General features: G+C 51.1%; 7 protein-coding genes across 7 annotated transcripts; 4 read left to right on the top strand and 3 right to left on the bottom strand.

Annotated features, from left to right (window-relative positions):
* Positions 1 to 294: 294 nt before the first annotated feature.
* Positions 295 to 3,463, bottom strand: AYO20_02794 (hypothetical protein; the record flags this gene model as incomplete). The annotated part of the gene is made up of 4 exons (XM_022641098.1): positions 295 to 492; positions 596 to 819; positions 877 to 932; positions 978 to 3,463. The coding sequence occupies 4 exons, from the start codon at positions 3,461 to 3,463 to the stop codon at positions 295 to 297; spliced, it is 2,964 nt and encodes a 987-aa protein (XP_022502973.1).
* A 2,093-nt stretch (positions 3,464 to 5,556) lies between these two features.
* Positions 5,557 to 6,426, bottom strand: AYO20_02793 (hypothetical protein; the record flags this gene model as incomplete). Its single annotated transcript, XM_022641097.1, has 2 exons — positions 5,557 to 6,123; positions 6,181 to 6,426. The coding sequence occupies 2 exons, from the start codon at positions 6,424 to 6,426 to the stop codon at positions 5,557 to 5,559; spliced, it is 813 nt and encodes a 270-aa protein (XP_022502972.1).
* Positions 6,427 to 8,818: 2,392 nt separating this feature from the next.
* On the top strand, positions 8,819 to 10,072 carry AYO20_02792 (hypothetical protein; the record flags this gene model as incomplete). The annotated part of the gene is made up of 2 exons (XM_022641096.1): positions 8,819 to 9,680; positions 9,738 to 10,072. 2 exons carry the CDS (start codon positions 8,819 to 8,821, stop codon positions 10,070 to 10,072), a joined length of 1,197 nt encoding a protein of 398 aa, XP_022502971.1.
* A 765-nt stretch (positions 10,073 to 10,837) lies between these two features.
* Positions 10,838 to 11,944, top strand: AYO20_02791 (hypothetical protein; the record flags this gene model as incomplete). Its single annotated transcript, XM_022641095.1, has 2 exons — positions 10,838 to 11,282; positions 11,337 to 11,944. The coding sequence occupies 2 exons, from the start codon at positions 10,838 to 10,840 to the stop codon at positions 11,942 to 11,944; spliced, it is 1,053 nt and encodes a 350-aa protein (XP_022502970.1).
* Positions 11,945 to 13,354: 1,410 nt separating this feature from the next.
* AYO20_02790 (hypothetical protein) lies at positions 13,355 to 13,765 on the bottom strand (the record flags this gene model as incomplete). Its single annotated transcript, XM_022641094.1, has 1 exon — positions 13,355 to 13,765. The coding sequence occupies one exon, from the start codon at positions 13,763 to 13,765 to the stop codon at positions 13,355 to 13,357; it is 411 nt and encodes a 136-aa protein (XP_022502969.1).
* A 586-nt stretch (positions 13,766 to 14,351) lies between these two features.
* Positions 14,352 to 15,101, top strand: AYO20_02789 (hypothetical protein; the record flags this gene model as incomplete). The annotated part of the gene is made up of 1 exon (XM_022641093.1): positions 14,352 to 15,101. The coding sequence occupies one exon, from the start codon at positions 14,352 to 14,354 to the stop codon at positions 15,099 to 15,101; it is 750 nt and encodes a 249-aa protein (XP_022502968.1).
* Positions 15,102 to 15,736: 635 nt separating this feature from the next.
* On the top strand, positions 15,737 to 18,738 carry AYO20_02788 (hypothetical protein; the record flags this gene model as incomplete). The annotated part of the gene is made up of 6 exons (XM_022641092.1): positions 15,737 to 16,912; positions 17,008 to 17,102; positions 17,156 to 17,277; positions 17,329 to 17,474; positions 17,530 to 17,649; positions 18,415 to 18,738. 6 exons carry the CDS (start codon positions 15,737 to 15,739, stop codon positions 18,736 to 18,738), a joined length of 1,983 nt encoding a protein of 660 aa, XP_022502967.1.
* Between the last annotated feature and the right edge of the window lie 522 nt (positions 18,739 to 19,260).

Raw genomic sequence — 19,260 nt, 5'->3', positions numbered from 1 at the left:
AGGACCCACTCAGGCATCCCATTAAGGCAGTAACGACGAAAAGTGGGCAAGTCCCGCAAGGCGAGGCGAGAACGATAATCTACAGAGAACTGGTATGCTAGGTAGGTAGGACATACTCTACGGATTGGTTCATTTCTCTCTACATAGCCAGCCTTTAGAGTCTTAGCGCGAGAGATTGAGTCGCTTCTTGCATCAATTTTCACCCGCAATGTCTCGTGTCGGCTCGCTAGGACTTCCTGGCTTTATGGTGCCTTGGAAGCGTGGATGTCGCCTTCATCAAATCGGCTCCTCTTCTTAATAGGCGCGGGTAGTGAACCTGCTATAGCGGGGCGAAATGTTTTCCATCTCCACAAAAAGGTTCAGGTTGTTGAGAAAACAAACCCAGTTGCAGTAGGATACACCAATCTTCTTACTTCCGCCAAATAGTCTCCATATAGAAGTAGACTCGGACCGGACGGCAACATCCTTCTCAGGGTCCGTCGGGTTACGTCGCTGAATATCGCCTTGTAGTCTTGGAGGCGGAGCTCCTACGATAATGCACGTGGTTAAAGCCAGGCCAGACATAGAGATAGTGTTATTCCTGGTAGACGCTTACCTCGAACGATATGCCTTCGGACCCTTCGGGACGATACGCAGCAAGGCACTGGAGCATTTCATTACTCCCAAAAGGCGAGATTTCACCAAGCCAAAAGTCTCGTCCGTGATCCAGGCGGTCTTTGAGAGAAAATATTCCGTCGACGAATGAGATATCGCCTGTCCTAGGGGGTGGAAGCTCGATTGTCTGCACGGCGAATTCTATTGGACCTGACGAGCGCCTGCCTGAGCATTCAGTATCAAGTACGTAAAGGATGGTGGTATGATAAAAACCCAGCTTACCAAGGATGCCACCGCTTGGACTGAAGCCTGCTGGTTTCTCTGGAGGCTTAGCGAAGCTGAAACCACCAAAGCCAGACGTTCTTGTACTGGTGTTAGGCTACGATCCTGCGCTGGGAGAGATTGTAGGCGCCGCTCCAAACAAGTTATTTGAGGAGAATACATTCGACCTCCCAGAGTCGGGAGTTCCGAAAGCCTGCTTGCTTGACTGAGCCGGTGCAAATAATGGTGAAGACTTTGGCTGAGGGACCGGACTCGTCGGCCTCGGTGAGCCTGACTTGGTTCCCGTAGCTGGTACCACCAATGCACTGCTGCTTATCTGTTGGTTCATTGGTGCTGCAGGTTTAGGCGCTGCGGCGGGATTAAATACTGGAGGCATTGTAGTAGGAGTAGGTGGTAGAGGCATTGTGGCAGGACTAACTGATGGAGGCGCTGTAGTAAGACTGGCTGATGGTAGATGTTGCTGCCCTGTACGTGGAGATGAAGCTCTTGCCGTGTTTCCTGTGATAGGCATCGTATTGCCAGCGGCGGATGCTCCCTTTAGGTCAAGACCAAACTCTCGGCTTGCATGCCTGCGACAGTTCTTCAGAGCCGTTTCGAGCGTCTTCAGCCGCGTCGTAAGGTCGGTGCGTTCGCTAATCATCTCGGGCGTCTCACCTCCAAGCAGCTGTAATTTATCCTCTTTCATTTGTGCCACAGTCTCCGGTGAGAACATCTCCTCCAGTTTTGACAGGAGGCACGACTCAACCCCAAGCATGACCACATTGTCGACGAATGTCTCAAGCGCAACATCATAGTAGGCCTTTGATATCTGCAGTATTGCCAAGCATGGTTCTTTCTCCTGGCCAAGACCTCTAACAATATGGTGGGAAGAGGCTGAGTTCTTGCTTGCCGTACCATCACCATCTACCATTGCTCTGTCGATTGTCTGGACAGCGTTTAAGCTTTTTCTCAACCGAGCTCTTGTCGAGTAAAGAAAAGAAACCGTATATGGGTTGAACAACTCCAAAACTTTCTCATTCAGCTTCTGTTGATGGCTGTGAATCGCATCCTGAAAGACTTCACGGAGTATCAACTCGCCAATACGCGACGTGGAGGGACAAATTGAGTCCACAACCTTTCGCAGAAAGATTTCAACCGCATGGCAAATGTCCTCAGTATACTTGGCTGAGATCTTGGGCCATTTCTGTGACTGTTCCTTGAAAAGTTCTCCCACCAATCGTGGGTTGAAAAGTAGCGGTAACTCTGGACCGCGATAGCCTTCTATAAGCTTCCCAACTTTGGCAAGAGCATCGGCCTTTGTGATGAATCGAGGTTCGTCGGGCTCAGTTGGCATCCATGATGCAAATGTGAAAACTCTGACTTCGAATGCGTGGCCTCTTGCGCGCATTGTGTCTTCAAACTCATCGGTAAGAGCCATTGTTTTTGCGCGCAGCCTTTTTGCGGCATCACTCTTGTCGAAGAAGGTGTCCGAGTAGTCGCCATTCAGAGCATCTCGGACAATCTGCGCATAGCGCCTGCTGATCCGGATGAGGTATTGCCTACGTTCGTCGGGTGTTGCTCGATGAGGCCCGAGCTCCTGGAGGGACAGCTTCACCGAAGCAATCTTAACCTCCAAAGACTTGATGAGCTCCGGCAATACGTGCAGAATATGTTCCTCCAGGTACTGACATAGGACGGCTCGTAGAGATCTTGTCCCGAGTCTCCGCCTGTCAAAGCCGTCCCAGGGATCCTGTAAGAACAGGTCCGTCTCAATGCTATCCCTGTCTGCACCCCTCTGTCGCTCGTCATCAGTGAGACATCTCATTATTTGCCACTCGCGTTTGAATTTGAAGGCAGCATGTTGATTTCGTGCAAGCTCGAGGACGGTGGGAGCAAGCCTCGCTTTTTCTGGACGCCGCAGAATGTCTGGCTTGGTAATAACCCCAATGCTACGCTCGCCCGAGGGATCAAACTGTCGGGACAAGGTAAGGATTCCTTGGTTTTCAATGGGATTTTCGGCGGAGACAGTCGTCATTATCAAGCTCTCTTTCTGCTGGAAATAGTACTTGACAAGATCTTGCACTTTTGTAATGTCGTCCAAGTTTGTAGCTGAGTGAATGAGGCCTGGCAGGTCCACCAAAGTAAGATTTGGTAGCGGTCGACCGCTGAGCTTCAAATGTAACACATCGCGGCTGATGCCTCCGGCCTCATCAACTCCCATGACATTCTGCGCCTCTCGCAGGATCTCCGGAATTGTGTCAAGATTGGCTGAGACTGTCATTCGGAATGCTCCAACACGAACTCGGTGTTCGTCAGAAGAACCTGATCCAGGAGTGATAAAAGCCTCGCCTGTTACGGTCTCCTCCGAGGAATACCGCAGGGCAATCTCCGTCGCAAATCTTGTGCACATGGTGCTGTCAACCGGAAATGGAATCCCTGACAGTGCTTCGAGGACAGAAGACTTGCCGCTACTCGTGTCGCCGCACACGACGATCTGTGGCAGGTTGACAAGGCCATGTTGGCGAAATTTGTCAATGTCGTTCAGAAGCTCTAGTCTGTCTTGCGACTGAAACAGAGCAATCGTACTTTTGCTGATGTCTATGGCCATGGCTCAGTGTCGTTGTAAGTGGAATTTCATCAGTGACTGAGAGCGCCTTCCCGCACACATACGAGGCATGCCTTCATATATCTTCAAGGTCCTCGCTTGAGCGTGAACACACTAGGCACGGATATCTGCCGGTGGCTGCCCAAGCTATCGTGATGATGTAGCATTGTGGCGTTGGCGGCCGGTTTCATCTGCATCGTGCAGTCCCTGCCCCGAGACACTTGGAGACGACGCGAACAAGGGGCACTCGGTACTCTCCCAACGCTTGAAAGTGGAGTTGCAGCTGCCGACACAGCCATCAGGGGTATCGCATTTGTTGGTTTGGTTAGGAGCAGCGAGAGAAGTAGCTGTCCTCGCAGCGAGCTACCATAAAGTTGACGTGATGTATTGTAGGGAATCTTTGCGGATCATACCTAGTACTTTTAGGTGACCTCACACGAGTCTCGCGAAGTTCTAGTACCGGGTGGGATCCCATCCGTGTCTCACACCCTGGTTCACTAGGCGTGGGGGCCTGGTATAGTAGCCTCCTAGACTAAGCGCTCGGGGCGCCGGCACGCATAATGCTTTGTGTACTCAGTAGCCCTAGAGCTATGCATAACCCTGGACCTTGCCGCTGTTGCCAGTCGAAGTGTTGGGGCTGCTTTGATAAGTGCAGCGGCCTTGCCGTCCTCAGACGACGATTAGTAACCCGTAGAGCGATTTTGTGGCTTCTCTTCAGGGGGCACTTGTTGTTTCGGCGCTCAGGTCGATTCTGCCATTAGGTTACCGTGCCACGCAAAAGAGACCATTGTCGCTGGGTTTATCGTTCCTCAATCCCTTTGAATGGTGCAGGACTGAGAAGAGCCGGGTTTTGACGCTGGCAGCAAAGAACAAGGCCACATGCTCTAGTGTCACAATCCCAAACCTCTCAACCCCTTGGTCCATGACTTATTAGGTCGTCCAGTAAAGGTCGGATGAACTCCAGACACAGATATGGCCAAGTTTTGGTCCTGCCTGTGCACGTCTCTCATGTCGATCATCAAATCAGGGGTCGCTTCCCACCTGCGCAGTGCTGAAAGAACTAGGTCTAGGCTTGTGCCGTGGAAATAAAGAGTGGTGTGAGCTAGGATGCTCAGAGAGGCCTTGTCCTGCGTAGTCCACTGCGTGGGGGAAATCGAAGGCTGAAATATTGTCATCCAACCCGAGCCTGATTGACGCTCCTTGTTGCGAGATAGCCTTGTTGAATCGATCATCGCTGACTGATCTCCCTGCAAGAAGATGGGGTTCCGAGGCCCGAAGCCCGTCCCTAGTCAAGTCTTGTTCCGTGTCGACTATATCGGGAATCGAGTCAACAACATCCCCGGAGGCACTGGAACCGGAGTCATCCTCAGGGGGTTGTCTTGCATTCTGACTTTTCGGCCTGCGACCGCGCCTCCTCAGACCACCATCATATTGACATGAATGGCCATATTCTGCTCAATCATCAAAGAGCCGATCTCAGCACCAATCATGCTGACCAGCGGTTCCTGAAACTCTCTGGCAAAGAAAAGGCACGTTTACCTCTACATCGTCGGCTAGAACAAATGTGAGCTTAGTGAATATTACCACGGGCATTCCCCATCGCAGCGGAAGTATCTGGCCTTCAGGCAGATGGAAGGCTTCATTTCAACCAGATTCGGATAGAAAGTGCAGAGAGCTGCGGGGTTGGAGCCGACTGCCTGGCAGGGGTTCGGGGAATTCTAGTATGAGTAGTAGATTTTATCCGGTTCGGGAGGATTTGGGGGTCGTAAACAAAGAATGCCCAGAGAATTCGGTCGAGTGTTCGTCATCCAGTTTATCCGTGTGCCTGCTCGACGAGGTTTCTGTCGAATTTCCAGGAGAGACGAAAACCAGGTCTTGCCAGTTCCCAGAAGGACTTTCATCCAGTCCACAAAGCATTGAGACTTCTGCGAATAAACGTAGGTAGTACCATGGGAGGCGAAGTCCTATTTACCCAAAATCCCATGGTACACGGCCTGCTAGATCTATTTATATCGCTGGACAGCCACCGTTTTTGTGCTGGGCCAACAGTTGGTAGCTGCGACACCGCTTGAAAGCCCTATGCTCGAGGAGATCACCTAGTCTTCTCTCTGCGCCTGGACTTGTGCTTTGGGCCTTTGAGGCCAAAAGAAATCGTAATCAAGCCAGCGCCCGCGGATGGTCCTGGCTCCCTCGTAAAGAGGGCTATCTCGACTGACCGCTTCCTCATCAAGATCACCATACTCAAAGAGCAGATCATCGGGGGAATTTATTCCGGCATTGGGGGCCAGGATCGTAGACTTCTGCAGGATTTGTTTCGCTGTCTGCACATTCTCTTCCAGGTCTGATTCCGAGATGATTCCGGTGATGGTAGTGTCATTGAGGCCATTCTGACTCGCCTTTTGAGCTCTGGATATTGAAAAGCGCAAGGCAACCGATACCAGACTATCGCCTTGGTCCTGAACTGACTCTGCGGCTTCCTGACACACAGCTCGCAGCTCTGGCGGCGCAGGGTGCCATTTTACCAGCGCGCCAACGGGGACTCTGACATTCCTGAGCAGTCTGATCGCGAGTGGACTAGAATTGCAGACAGCTTTGACTCCTGCTAATCCAAACGCGTTTAGACCTCCTTTCTCAAGCCAAGTGTTCTGCAGTGTAAGCTGGCCCTAGATCTGCACGACGTGGACGGCACGGCCGAATCTTGCAAGTGCTCGTGATGCGACTGCTTCGAGAATGTCAATATCAGCACCTGAAATTTCCACGCAACGGATGACGCCCGAATGGGACAGTTCATAAAGCGTTTCCACAACTTGAAGAGTCTCTTCGAAGTTGACAAACTCAACATCTTGGCAGGATACCACATCGAGGTAACTTGTGGCGAACCGTTTGAGCGACCGCGCCACAGATTTTCTGATCCATTCGGGGGAATAGTCGGAATAGTCCTCGCAAATTCTTCCAGCTTTGGTCATTAGAGTGTAGGCGCTTCTCTTGCATGAGGATATAACCTCAGAATGGCGCAACGCTGCACCGATCAAACTGTTCGGAAGGTTCGTAATAGGGGAAGCTGTCGATTGCTCTCAACCCGAGGTCAAATGCTGTTTCGATGGTGCGGTGGATTTGTAGGGTTTCAGGCTGAGGATGGAGTTGGTAGCTGAAGCCTGCTCCTCCCATGACAAGAGGCGAGAGGCGACAGCCTTGCCAGTATATGATCGGGTGTACGGAGAGGGTCCTCCATGGAAAGCACAGTTGTATGTCGTCGCGTCGAGAGGCTGTGATGTGTTGAGACAGCGCGGAGAGGGCGTCATTGCTGGCCTCGTGCAGCCAAAACAGATGGCTGCCTCGGCGAAACCGTGCCCGTGCTATCTCTCGAGGCCTCCTTACTAGACCTTTCTGGCTAGAGTGGAACGAATAAGTCAAACATGTCGAGGCAATTGTCGTCGAAGTACGGATATTCTTCCGTTACGATGGGGCCTATGGGGAGAAGAGCCTAAGCGAAGAGGTACCTCGATGGTAGGATCGTTTGCAGAGTAGGAGTATGGAGACGATGCTAGCACCCAAGTTATCCCCATCCAGGGATCATTCACCATCAGATGATTTCACAGTGCATCCCACTATTCGCAAAAATTCTCCGTTGGCTGAGGAGGTGGAGATATCGACCGTCGGGATTGTGGGTAGAGGATCACCGAACCAAAATGTGACGATGATTGTGGAGATAGGCTAGCAGACAAGGTAACCCGAGTAGCCACTGCGATAGGATAGCGGTTTGCTTATTTGCGCGAAGAGACGCAGATGCTGGGGTAGCGCAGGACAGGTGGCGTGGCGTCTGTGAAAAATGCCTGCGATCCTGTACTGATCCACGGATCACGTGTCTTGGCAAAACATGAGGAAATCAATCCACACTCAACTCAACACAAGACGTCTGCCGTCTTCCTAATCATATGAAGGGCTTCAGTCCATGCTCCTATAACGAAAAGTCCTATCGCTTCCTCCTTCAGCATCCAGCTCAATGGAAGACAGAAATGTGCCCAGCCCCCGATACCGCAAAGTTGGGCGCTATTATGGTATGACCTCTCTTACGAACCGCTCCGGCAATCGCCCGTAAGATGCTGCCACCTACTCAGCCTAAGGTGCGAAGCTCCGCTACACCATAAACGTGTGTGCGCACGAGTCCTTCTCCACGACTGTCAGAGCGAAAACAGCCGAACCCCAACAACGTCCCAAAAGGGGGCGTCGACTCTATAAGAAAGTGGACACACACTGGGAAATCCGAAGATGCGCCCTCCTCGTCAATCTGTAAACACCCTGCAAGCTATTTCAAGCATATGGGCAGCGTGTCAGAGTCCATGCAGATATGGCTGACGACAAGAAGAATGCCCACAATGCCGAGAAGGTTGAGAAAGTCTCTGCGCGGGACAGCCATGACCAAGTCAACACTGAGGACAGGGAATGCGCAGTTGGTCGCCAAAGTTGATCAATCGCTGATCGAAATCGCCGCCGAAGCCACCGACTTGGAGCACAAGCTGGACGTCACCGAGGCGCTGAAGATCTACTAGAACGGGGTCGTCTTCACTACCATCACCACGCTCACCGTCATCATGCGCGTATACGACTTTGTCATCACCAACAGTTTCTTCGCCTTGCCCGCCTTTTACCCAAGTACCCTTTCCCGTGGGCGCCTCGGACATATGGGAGGCCAAGTCGTGGCAAGTTTGTGCACGTTGCAAGCTGTAAAGGTACCTTTCTTTGGTGCATTGGGCTCTACAAACCCCAGGTACCAAGACAGCTGTTGCCGAGGTGATTACGAGCCAAGTTGAGTGCCCGAAGACATTCCCCCTTTGCAAGGTGATATCTCTGAGCGCAACGTCGTTCAACCTAGCAACCCATGACGGACCACTCTGAAGCCCAAGGAAAAACTCTCGGCTTTGAGTTGCCCCTAGCGACGAATGAAATTTGTTGGAATTCGGTGGCGGCGTAGCGCATGATTCCCTACCTGATTTGGCCGGATCCGCTGCGATGCAACACAAAGACCTCCCTCTCTACTGAATGAATCACAGATCGAAATGGTGCGTCGAGGAATGTGCACGCCGAATGCGGTGCTCCGCGAACAAATATGTCCTTTTATCTCGAGGAAGTGCACATACGCATCCGGCACTCCAGGAATTCCAGCTATCTGTTTCATTGCCTATTATTACTGTCTTCTCGTGCTCGTGGATCTTGACTCTGCTACTTCTCTACATTTGTAATCTCTTCCCTTTTGCCAAAATACCTTGATCACTTCAATCCCATTCGTATCCAACCCTGCAAGTCGAAATCTTGATCGTCCCTCCCAATCCTCTCGTGTCTTGCAAGAATCAAGCCACGATGGCTTCTACAAGAGACGAAGCAAAGGACGAAACAGTCTTACCTCCCGATGCCTTCAAATATCTCAATTCCATCAAACTTCACCAGCCCCAGATTCTCGGGAAAAGATTTGCTCGTCTCTGCAATAATTTCAAGTATATACCTCCTCCCGGCCACCGAGTGATGTCGTATAAGGCCAGACTTGAGCACAGAAGGATACTTAGCAGGCTAGAGAAAGCGTACCGGCTTCCATCCTACTGGCATGGTTGTTTCAAAGAACTTCTTCAATGGCTTCACCGGATCGACTTCACTCAAGACAACCAAATTTATTTTGACAGATTTCTTGGCGAGATTATGAAAGAAACGGAATTTGAATGTTCACTACCTCTCCTTCAGACGCGAACCCATGAGTTTTTGCTTGTCTGGGAGTCTGGATTATCTATGATGAACACCCCCTACGCAACTAGGTCTGACAAAGAAACCACCTCTTACGAAGAAAGCAGCTCTTACGAAGAAAGCAGCTCTGACGAAGCAAGCAGCTCTGACAAAGAAACCACCTCTTACGAAAAAAGAACCACCTCTTACGAAGAAAGCAGCTCTGACGAAGCAAGCAGCTCTGACGAAGAAACTATCGAGGATAAGTGCGAGGAGACCAGGTGGCTTATTCATGAGTTCAACCCAGCTCTTCAAATAGAGCGCAACTCTGACACCGAAGAACCTATTCTCCCGCTGCGGTTCGTCCTCCCTGTGGGAAGAGTGACATGCTTTGAAAAGGGAAAGGGAAAAGACCATGACGGTTATAGTTCATTTCATCTGGTCTTCCATCCAGTTGACAAGAGCTTTTGGATGGTGGTGGATCGCTACTTGGGCTGGGAGAGGTTTGGTGAGTGTGACTCTGAGGCGGATATTCATTCAGACACGCCTGTATACGAATTTCTAGACAACAAAGAACGAAACATACGCCTACGCTTGCGACTTGGGGAGGGGAACAATATGGAGGGAGCCGAAGCATTCCGTTTGGGGTCAGCGAATCTTTGGTTCCCCAAAGGCTTGGGTCTGAGTGAGCTCGATGCCGGCAAACTAGTTTCTAGATCCAATCGGCAAAATCGGGGGCCGGCTGTTGACTTCTCCAGCCTTCCAAAGGTATCGCGGTTTCAAGACTCCGAGGCCCCGCAAATTCACATCGCAGAGGACTCCAGCTTCCAGAGCTATCTTGCAGAAAACGGAGTGGTGAAAGGACGCTCATGGCTTAGTGTGTCACCATTGCCTGCCTGAGATTCTACGCATCTGCAGCCTGGTGAGAGCTTTCTTCAGGTGCAAGCCGCACGAGGCTGCAAATCAAAGTCTAGGCACTGTTTGACTGGAACAGTGTCTCTAGACAAGTCGGTTCCACAATGGCCCCAATGAGTCAAGTTAGTCTAGAATCCCAGTGAATTGGTGCGAAGTACTTTGATGTCAATTAGAAAAGAACAAACTCTTTGTGCATTTAAAACAGATCAAATGGAAAGTAAATGCTCCCACCACCAGTACCCTTTGAGGTTGTCTTCCATATTTCGGGAAGGAAATTAATGCTCTCAGACACTTCACTTGAACACATCCCGGGTGCGACAGTTTCCCGTATCTGCTATGAGAAAAGTCCGTACCCAGGGGGCTAGACCCACGATTAAAGGAGTGATTCTCAACCTACAGCTGACAGTGAGGCCAGAAGTTGAAACATTCTTTCCGCAACTTCCGAGTCAAGTTATTCTGGGACAAAGCCTGCTGCATCAAAAGTTTCGATGGAGACTAGAGACCTGGATCAAGATCTGCATGTCGAAGCTGTGAGATAGGCAGATGTCTCATCCTAGCCACCACTTCAACAAAGCGAGTGCTCAGATAATGGTCGTGAGCTGTCTCACGATAGAACAATGCTCATACTTGAGCCATGGATGGTACGCTGTATACAAAAGAAGTGCTCCGGCGTCGAGATGCGAGTGTTCTACATCCCTTCTCATTATCCTTCGCATTATCATTATCATTATCATTCTCGTTCTCATCATTATGGCTGGTTCCTATTCAGAGAGCATTATCAACTCGGTGGAAAACTTTTGGACGACGGAAGGCAATGGGCTCTCCAACGATGAGAATCTCAAAATCCTTACCGCGGGCTTGAACAACATGTGCAGCATTGCCAAGTGTGCGAACGATTTGATTAGAGATAATCCTGGCCTCAAAGAATACTTGACATACCGGCGACTAGTCAAAGCCCTCGATTTCGTTTTCAAAGGAGCACAGTCACTCAAAAACAATGCCTCGAAGTCGGGGTTTTCAACAGAACATATGTCAAACACCATCCACGGCTTTGAGAAGGTTTTGAACTCCCTCAAGGGCAAACTCCCTCGAACAGCTATTGCTGAGAGCACAAACAACATACCCAACTCGTCAGCAATTGAGCTTCTTCTTGAACTGTTCTACAAGGCTATCCCAGAGGCGCCTGAAAACATATGTACGTAATCGGCAACATTATCATTGACATGTCTTGGTGACTGATTGATTATAGATGACCTCATGCTGGCCTTCGAAGCTAAATTCGGCAAACACTTCACAGAGACAAACTGTTGCGGGTTGCCCAGAGTGGTTTTCATATGCTTTCTGTCCGATGGCATGATTATCACAGCTTCCGCACCCCAATGGAGCTTATCCTTCAAAGTGCCGGGACAAAGGAGAAGCAAAACGGAAGAGAAGGGATGGAAGAAAGTGAATGAGCATCTGAAGCAGATGCGGAGAAAGCGCTTCGGATTGTTCTCGAAAAAGGCAAGAGGTGAGTTCGCAATATTGAGGGCAGCGTGGAGGAAATGGAAGAAGGATCGTCGCCGAGCTATGAGCTGCGAGCTGGAACACCAACATTTCACGGCCTTCAATCACCAAGGGGCACAAGGAGGCGCATTTCACGTCCTGAAGGGAGCCGGCAGCATCCTCAAAATCTACGAACCGTGCATCAAATGCCGCCACTTATACTGGTTTCAATATATCGGCAAGAAAGCCATCGACGACCGACATAAGGACAAGAGACTATGGCCCCATAACAGTTGCGCCGAAGATCTATGCCATGATCTGTTGGTAAACAACAAAGCGTCAAACCGGAACCCGGGTGAATCTCTGTGCTGAACACAGGCAGCCTTCGACCAACCCTCCCTCTTCATCACAACCAGCCTTCAATCCCTTCCTGATTGTGGTCGTTCCTCTTCTTCGCCTTCTCGTCCACACTCCTCAGTGGCCTTTCATCAGCCACCAGAGACTCTGCGCCTGTGGGCAGCTCCTGAACATGACATGTCAACGTGGTGAGCAAACGGTTGTTAAAATAGGTTAGTACATATATAGCGTCACTTAAAGTGTGGGCCGGGACTAGTGGGATCTGGGTACATTCCTATTGGCACGCCTAACATCAGAATAGGTTAGCGCCTTGGCATCTCGTGCCATCAGATAGCCGAGCGCTGGTCGCTCCCTAGTTAGCTTCATTCAAACATTCAAAGAGTTTCTTTCGTGCCTACGACGATTCCTACCCCTGCAAGAGAGGAAGTCCGTTTCCTCCCTCAGAGCTTACTCCTTTTCCGTGAAGATCTCCGGAAAGTATACACGAGGTAATCTGCAGAATCATGTCTTTACCGCTTTGGGAAGACTAGTCAGGGGCATTGAGAAGACAGGCAGAGCTGAGATGATCTACTGGACGGGCCCTTCCTAAAGCGGTGGACCTATACACTTAGTCCCCACTACTGCTTATAAGACCCTGTATACTTCCGTAGTGGCTAGTGCGCCAAGGGAAGATGGAAGATGTAGAAAAGTCCCTCAGACACCTCAGTAGCAAATCTCCCCACATCGACCCGCAAAGAACCCTGGCTATGGTGCAAAAGACGGTCCTGTACGAGTAAATGCATAGAGAAGGACTCTGGCATCGAGTAGTGCTTCAGAGGGTCCAACCTTCGACGCACTGGAATCGTCATCACGAATTTCTTCTGTCAGGACTTTGCCAGGTTCGCCACGAATACCACATACTTGTTTGAAAGAGCTCAACATCACCACATAACAAGCATTTGGCATCACTATTGGCAACAGCACCCTGGGCCTTGTCAGTGCCGCTCTCTCGGCATTCCTCCTCCGGTGCTCTGGCCGTCGAAGTGAATTCGTCGTCGGCGTGGGTCTTATCGTTATCTTTAAATGGCTGGTCGCCATCCTCGCCTGCGCGACCAACTATCACAACAGATCTGCCGTCTCTAGAATGATTTGGTGGAGGAGGTTGACTTGGTACACCGTAGCTCGACTTGGTATACCAAGCCAGTCAATGTGGATACGGTGATTAAACGAGCGTGTGGGTCGGTGAGAGAGAGACGAGGTAGATCACGGCAATCAGCTCAATTAAATATCCCGTTCCACCATTTCTCTGCGGTCAGGTGAGGACTGTGAAGAACATAATACCTGCCTTCAGGGTTCCATCTGGCCTCAGTTTCGATCCCCCGAACGTTGCTGCCATGACCAAGTTCCATCTGGCCATAGCAGCCAACAATCTCCCAGTTCTCGATCTTAGGTGACCAAATAGGCCCTCTGCTCATCGTCACATTGCTGCCTCAACGATGCCAGGAACATAGTGTTGGAGAGCGCAAAGGGCGAAACCTCGTCCAGGAGATATTCGGCCACTCTATCATCGTCTTCGGACCATCCGTAGCGCCTAGAAATCCGCCTGAGTTCCTTTGCCTGTGCCAGACCCACGTGAAACCGCTCCAGCCGAGACATACTCAGGTTATTCTTCTTGGAGAAGAGAGGATGATTCTCCAGGACATCCACAATCCGCCTTTGACGCTCACGGAACCCATTGCGGTGCAGAAGATGATAAGACAGTCGACCAATATCAATGTTTGTATTTGCCCGCTCTGCTGCTAAAATGCGGGGCGCTGGAGGTTCAGCCGGCTTCACAGTTGCTGAAAAGTCAGACATGATCCTGGGAGAAGGCAGCGACCTGACAGAACGTCGTCAACTAAGAATGGTTGGAGGTATAATAGTTGACAATTTGTTGATCTGGTGACTTGAGCGTGACAAGCGTAGACAGTGTGGGACCTCGTTCTCCATAGACGTGCGCTTTGGGGGCCGGGCCGGCCGGGGATCATCGTCGACGGTGTGTATGCACTAGTGAAAGGCGGGGTTGAGGGGAGCGTGGAGCATCTGTCTGGGGCTGATGGTCATGATTCGTCGTCGGGGTGGTATGAGGGTCTATACCGAGTATTAACACCTAAAATCACCTCGGCAGAAGCGCACAAAACTCCGCTCGCCGGGCGGCAATGCCAGGATGCCAACTTGAACGAATCACCGAAAGCCGGTGTGCCTAGGCTGTGGTTCCCAATGACCCCGTCCAAGAGTCTAGCGTCTACAGCTGCGGGATAGATGCAGAAGGCCAGCTCCCTCGCATCTTGGATGTCTGACTCTTTTCACACACTTGTTTATTTTCCCACCGTTGGACTGCCCCTTCCCACTGAGTCTCTCATTCAGCTCTGAAAAAGGTCTTTATTGCCGCAGCGTGCAAAACATGACTTCCCCGCTTCCTAAATGGAAATATGTCTCCATCGAGCCAGCCGATAGTGCGCTTGGGGTTTACGTGGTTACAATGAATAAACCTCCAGAGAACCGGCTGAATATCGAGAGCGCGCAAAACATCATCTCCGCCCTTCGATACATCGAGAAGGTCCTGCTGGGCCCTGACAAGCCGGGCGCCGTTATCATCACCAGCTCCAGCGATAAATTCTTCTGCACCGGCGTCGACCTTGAAGAAGCCTCGCGGGATCCTACGTCCTCGGCAGATGGATTTTTCCCTTTGCTCGCAACCCTCCTCGACTATCCATATCCGACCATCGCCGCGATCACCGGCCACACCTTCGGTGGAGCATGTCCGTTCTCACTCTCCTGCGATTATCGGTTGATGAACCGGAAAAGAGGGTACTTCTGCATGCCGCCTGTAAACCTAGGCCTGCATTTCGATGGCATCGGCTATCTTCCCCGGCTGAAGCTCGCCCCCCAGGTGGCGAGAAAGATGCTGTTGGAAGCACACAGATGGACGGCGGACACGGCCGTTGTGGACGGCGTCATTGACGAAGCGGTAGACCCAGACCAGTTGTTGCCACGAGCGGTGGAAAAGGCCCGGGAGATTGCTCCGAGGGCGAAGATGGGAGTCTATGGCCTCTTGCGGAATGAGCTCGTCGGCGAAGCATCGCGTCAGTTGCAGCAAGTGTCGTATCTTCACCACCGGACAGCGAGCCAGCCGGTCCGGGCCAAGATCTGATTGATCAAGCGGCTCAATACTTGGGGTCCATGAGTCAGAAATAGGCGGCCGCAGGCAGTTGAAGCAGCGTATTTGAATATTAGTCTTACCTCTCATCGCGTGGTTTTACTTCAGTCGTAGAAAACACGATCATGTCAGATTTCCCTCACAATGAGAGAAAAGCGCAAGGACGAAGAACACAGATACCTGTAAAAGTCAGAATACTGGGCAAGATTGATCGTCCGTATCTCTCGTAAAGGGGCCGCCCAATATTGTCGCAAATTAGTACTAGTAACAGTGGCAGGAGGCCTTCGGTATACGTCCCATTATCCTGGGCTACGCACGAGTCAACCGCCGGGATTGGATCATTACGTCCCGAGTCTGCGGCGAATAGATTTGCAAGCCGCGGGGTACCTCTATGTAGCTCGGTATTTTCTACAACAGCCAAATATCGCCGCTTCATTTTCTGGGGGCAACAATCTGTTGGTTGTTTTGATAAGCTGCAGTACTCCGCAGCGTCTATATTTCTATCCCTTTATCGACGTTCCGTAGATTCTCCCGTGTTATTCAACAGAGCATTCCCTGTCTTAGGTTGTTGATAATCCAGCGTTTGACTTCGCCTTCACACTTTGACGGTTGTCCCTCCTGTTACAAGAATGGTGACAACCAACCTAGATCCGGCAACCTTTGACCGAACAGATTTCTTTCCACCACACGAGGGAGAGAATGTCCTTCCTCATGATCTGCTGTTTCACAGGCTGTACTTTTTGGCCCTCAATCAAAACACGACAGCAGTGAGGGACCCTCACAACAATCATGAGATCAGCTACCACCAGCTTTTTAGCGATGTCGTGGCGGCCAGAAACCTCATTCGCCAGCAGCTTACGGCTAAATCGACGGAGATGATTCGGAGGGGAGATGAGATATGTGTGCTCGTTGTCGCAAGAGGTTACGAGTTTGTCGTTGCGTTCTTTGCTGTGATGTGCCTAGGGGCCATCGTTGTGCCTCAAAGTGAGCTCTTCAAGTCACCTTCCATCATGGATCTTACGGCAGAAGCTAACAGTGCACAAGGTCCTCACATCTCTTTCGAGGAACTCATCCATGCGGCCAAAACCTCACGCGCACATGCCACGGTGTGTTCTGCACGCCATGAGGACCTGTGCCGAAGTATTACTGGTAGCCCGGGCGTTGAAAACGATTACCGCGTTGTGCTTGTGGATAGCTGTATCAAGACCACGCCCACAGACCTGCGCTCATTGGTCTTTTCTTCCGGCAAAGCACCTGACCCAAACAAGCCAGGTCTCATCATCTTCACTTCCGGCAGTACGGGTCGACCCAAGGGAGCAGCCATGAGGAGATACAATGTCATTGCGATTGCTCTAGCCGCAGGGTGGCGGAATAACATCGGACCCGGTTTCACCAGTCTCCAAAGCCTCCCTACGCACCATGCCACGGGTCTGATGGTCAACACAGTCCCGACCCTTGTAGGGGGTGGCTGTGTGGAGTTTACGAGCGCCAAACTGGACATACCGGGTCTCTGGGATCGGATCCGGCGTGGAAACATCACGTCGTTCTCCGCCGTGCCGACGGTTTTCATCCGCCTCCTGCAGCACTGGGACAACGTCCTCATGAAACTTGATGTTGAAGAAAGAGAAGAATACCGCCGAGCACTCTGTAGCATCGACCAGCTTCATTGTGGGTCTGCGGCGTTGCCTGTCCATGCGTCTCGAAAATGGGCTACGCTGTGTGACGGGCGTCACATCCTGGAAAGATACGGCGGAACGGAATTCGGCAACCCTTTCTCAAACCTGAAGGGAATGACGTTCGTCCCAGTAGGATACCAACTGAGTCCTCTAGCCGCTCCGATCTGAGGTGGAGGGGAAGAAGAAGAAGAAGAGAATTCAAAGCTGATGCTGTATGATATTAGGGCTCGGTCGGGATCAAGAATCCGGGGACAGAATCATATCTCGAAGGAGGCGATCAAGGAGAGGTCCACGTCCGCTCTCCATTCATGTTTTCAAAGTATGTCCTCCCCCCTTGATTCAATCTTGATCATATATAACCATCGCTGTCAGATACATCAACGACATCGAAGGGACCAGGAAAGCTCTTACGGATGACGGATTCTTCAAGACTGGGGACATTGCGGAGAGAGTGGGAGACCTCTATTTCCTGAAAGGGCGCAGTTCTGTGGACAGTAAGCACGGTGAAGATCATAAGGTCACTCCAAGCTGACGCGTCTCCACAGTCATCAAGTCAGGCGGGTACAAGATCTCGGCCATTGATATTGAGCGCGAGATCTTGGAGCATCCGAAGGTTCAGGAAGTAATCGTGGTCGGTGTCGATGATGCAGAGCTTGGTCAGCGGATAGCAACGGCCGTGGTTTTGAAAGAGGTTTGTCGCTCTAATGCGCTAGGGAACCCTCAGAAACGGCTAACCATGGTTCTAGGGGCAGCAATCACTCTCGTTGGTGGATCTACGAGATTTCTTGAAGGACAGACTGTCATATTACAAACTCCCCACGGTTCTTCGCGTAGTGCCCGAGTTGAAGAAGACCAACACCTTCAAGGTACCCAAGCTATTACTGAAGAAGGAATTGTTTGAGACGGGCCACCCTGACCTTCAGTATTGGAAACGGGACAAGGCCAAACTGTGAGAGTCACGTGGGTGGAATGGGGAACAACGGCATCTAGAAAATAGGGAGCAATGCTAGGAGGGTTTCCCGCAGTGATTCCAAGCCACCAGGCCCAGCCTAGACATTTCTCTTGCGGACTGGCATAACCTCTCACGCCGAAAGGGCGTACAGCCTCGTGGGTGTGAGCATACAAGGGTAGGACGAGGCGAGCGCATAATATCCGGTCTTGGCCAAGGACCACGCTAACTCGATATGTCAAATACCTCGGGCCGGTGGGCTCGATCCCTTCTTTGAACCGTGGGTCGCCATCGCCTGTGGAGACTATAACAAAATGATCACCGACGATTTCAATGCACCACAGCTTAGGCGCTAGATTCGAGTGGTAGTTATGCTTGTACGGCTAAGGACCCTGCAGAGGACATATCATGGCATCTGGAGTACATACTCGGGGCGTTGGATCGAACAATGGCTGACTTGACCTATGATTTTGCCCACATCATTTGACATTCATGTGGCTGGCTGATTCCATCGAGTCCATCCTTTATTAGTGTGAACATCCGGTCCGTATTGCGTATAAAGTAGCAAAGGGTTCCTCTCCATTTCCCCACGTATTTAAAACAGTGAGGAAAAAAAGCTGGTCCATAATTTCTGCAACACTCGACCCTCCCCAACCGCTTTGGCGACCACCCGCCATTCCAGTTCGACGGCAACTTTGGCATCGCGGCGGGCATTGCCGAGATGTTGATCCAGAGCCACGAAGACGGCTACGTTGATCTCCTCCCTTGCTTACCGCGCGACTGGGAGGACGTCGGACGTGTCACAGGGGTTTGTGCCCGCGGCGGCATCGTGGTGGATATGGAATGGAAGAAGGGACAGCTCGTCTCGGCACGCTTCACTGGCAGGCGCAAGATACAGTTGGTCGCGTGCATTGACTGGAAGAGATTGGAGAATGGGTCCGGTCAGACTCCTCTTCAGCTGGGTAAAGGCAAGAGCAAGATTCTCACAGGCTCTTGGCCCAGTTAGAATATATCCCATCGTCACTGGGCTGGGTCTGGACCATTGTCAAAGAGAAGCTCTCGATGCCAGCTTTGGAGCGAGATCATAGAGTAGAGAGGAGAAGAAAAGGAAGGAAACTCTACGCAAAAGAAAAAAAAGAGGGAAAACAATATCTTTGCGTGGGAGCTCAATTATGTGGGCGGCATGTCAGGATCTAATAGTTATTGCCAAACGTCTGACTGGAAGTCCATCCGTCTCTGACCTAACTGATTGACGCATGACGTGAATCACCTAGTTATTCTTTTGGCAATTGAATCAGATTGAGTCAAATGCACCGGGCTGAATGCCTTGACGCACGCGTTTCTTTGGGGTCAATCTACCTTTCCCGATCACGCCTGCATTCCTATGGCCTGCCCCAGCAAAGCCACCGAGAAGACTCCGGCCAATCGATGCATTGATGGGTGTGTCGAGTAGAGACTGGTCGGTGTCAAACCTTGATTTCTCCATGGCAGGTCTATCATCTATCGCCATTGTCGCTGTCACTGACCA

This window comes from Fonsecaea nubica (genome assembly GCF_001646965.1).
Source record: "Fonsecaea nubica strain CBS 269.64 chromosome Unknown Scaff12, whole genome shotgun sequence".
Taxonomy (NCBI): domain Eukaryota; kingdom Fungi; phylum Ascomycota; class Eurotiomycetes; order Chaetothyriales; family Herpotrichiellaceae; genus Fonsecaea; species Fonsecaea nubica.
Note: the sequence above shows the minus strand (reverse complement) of the source record. Positions and strands in the feature narration are given on the sequence as shown.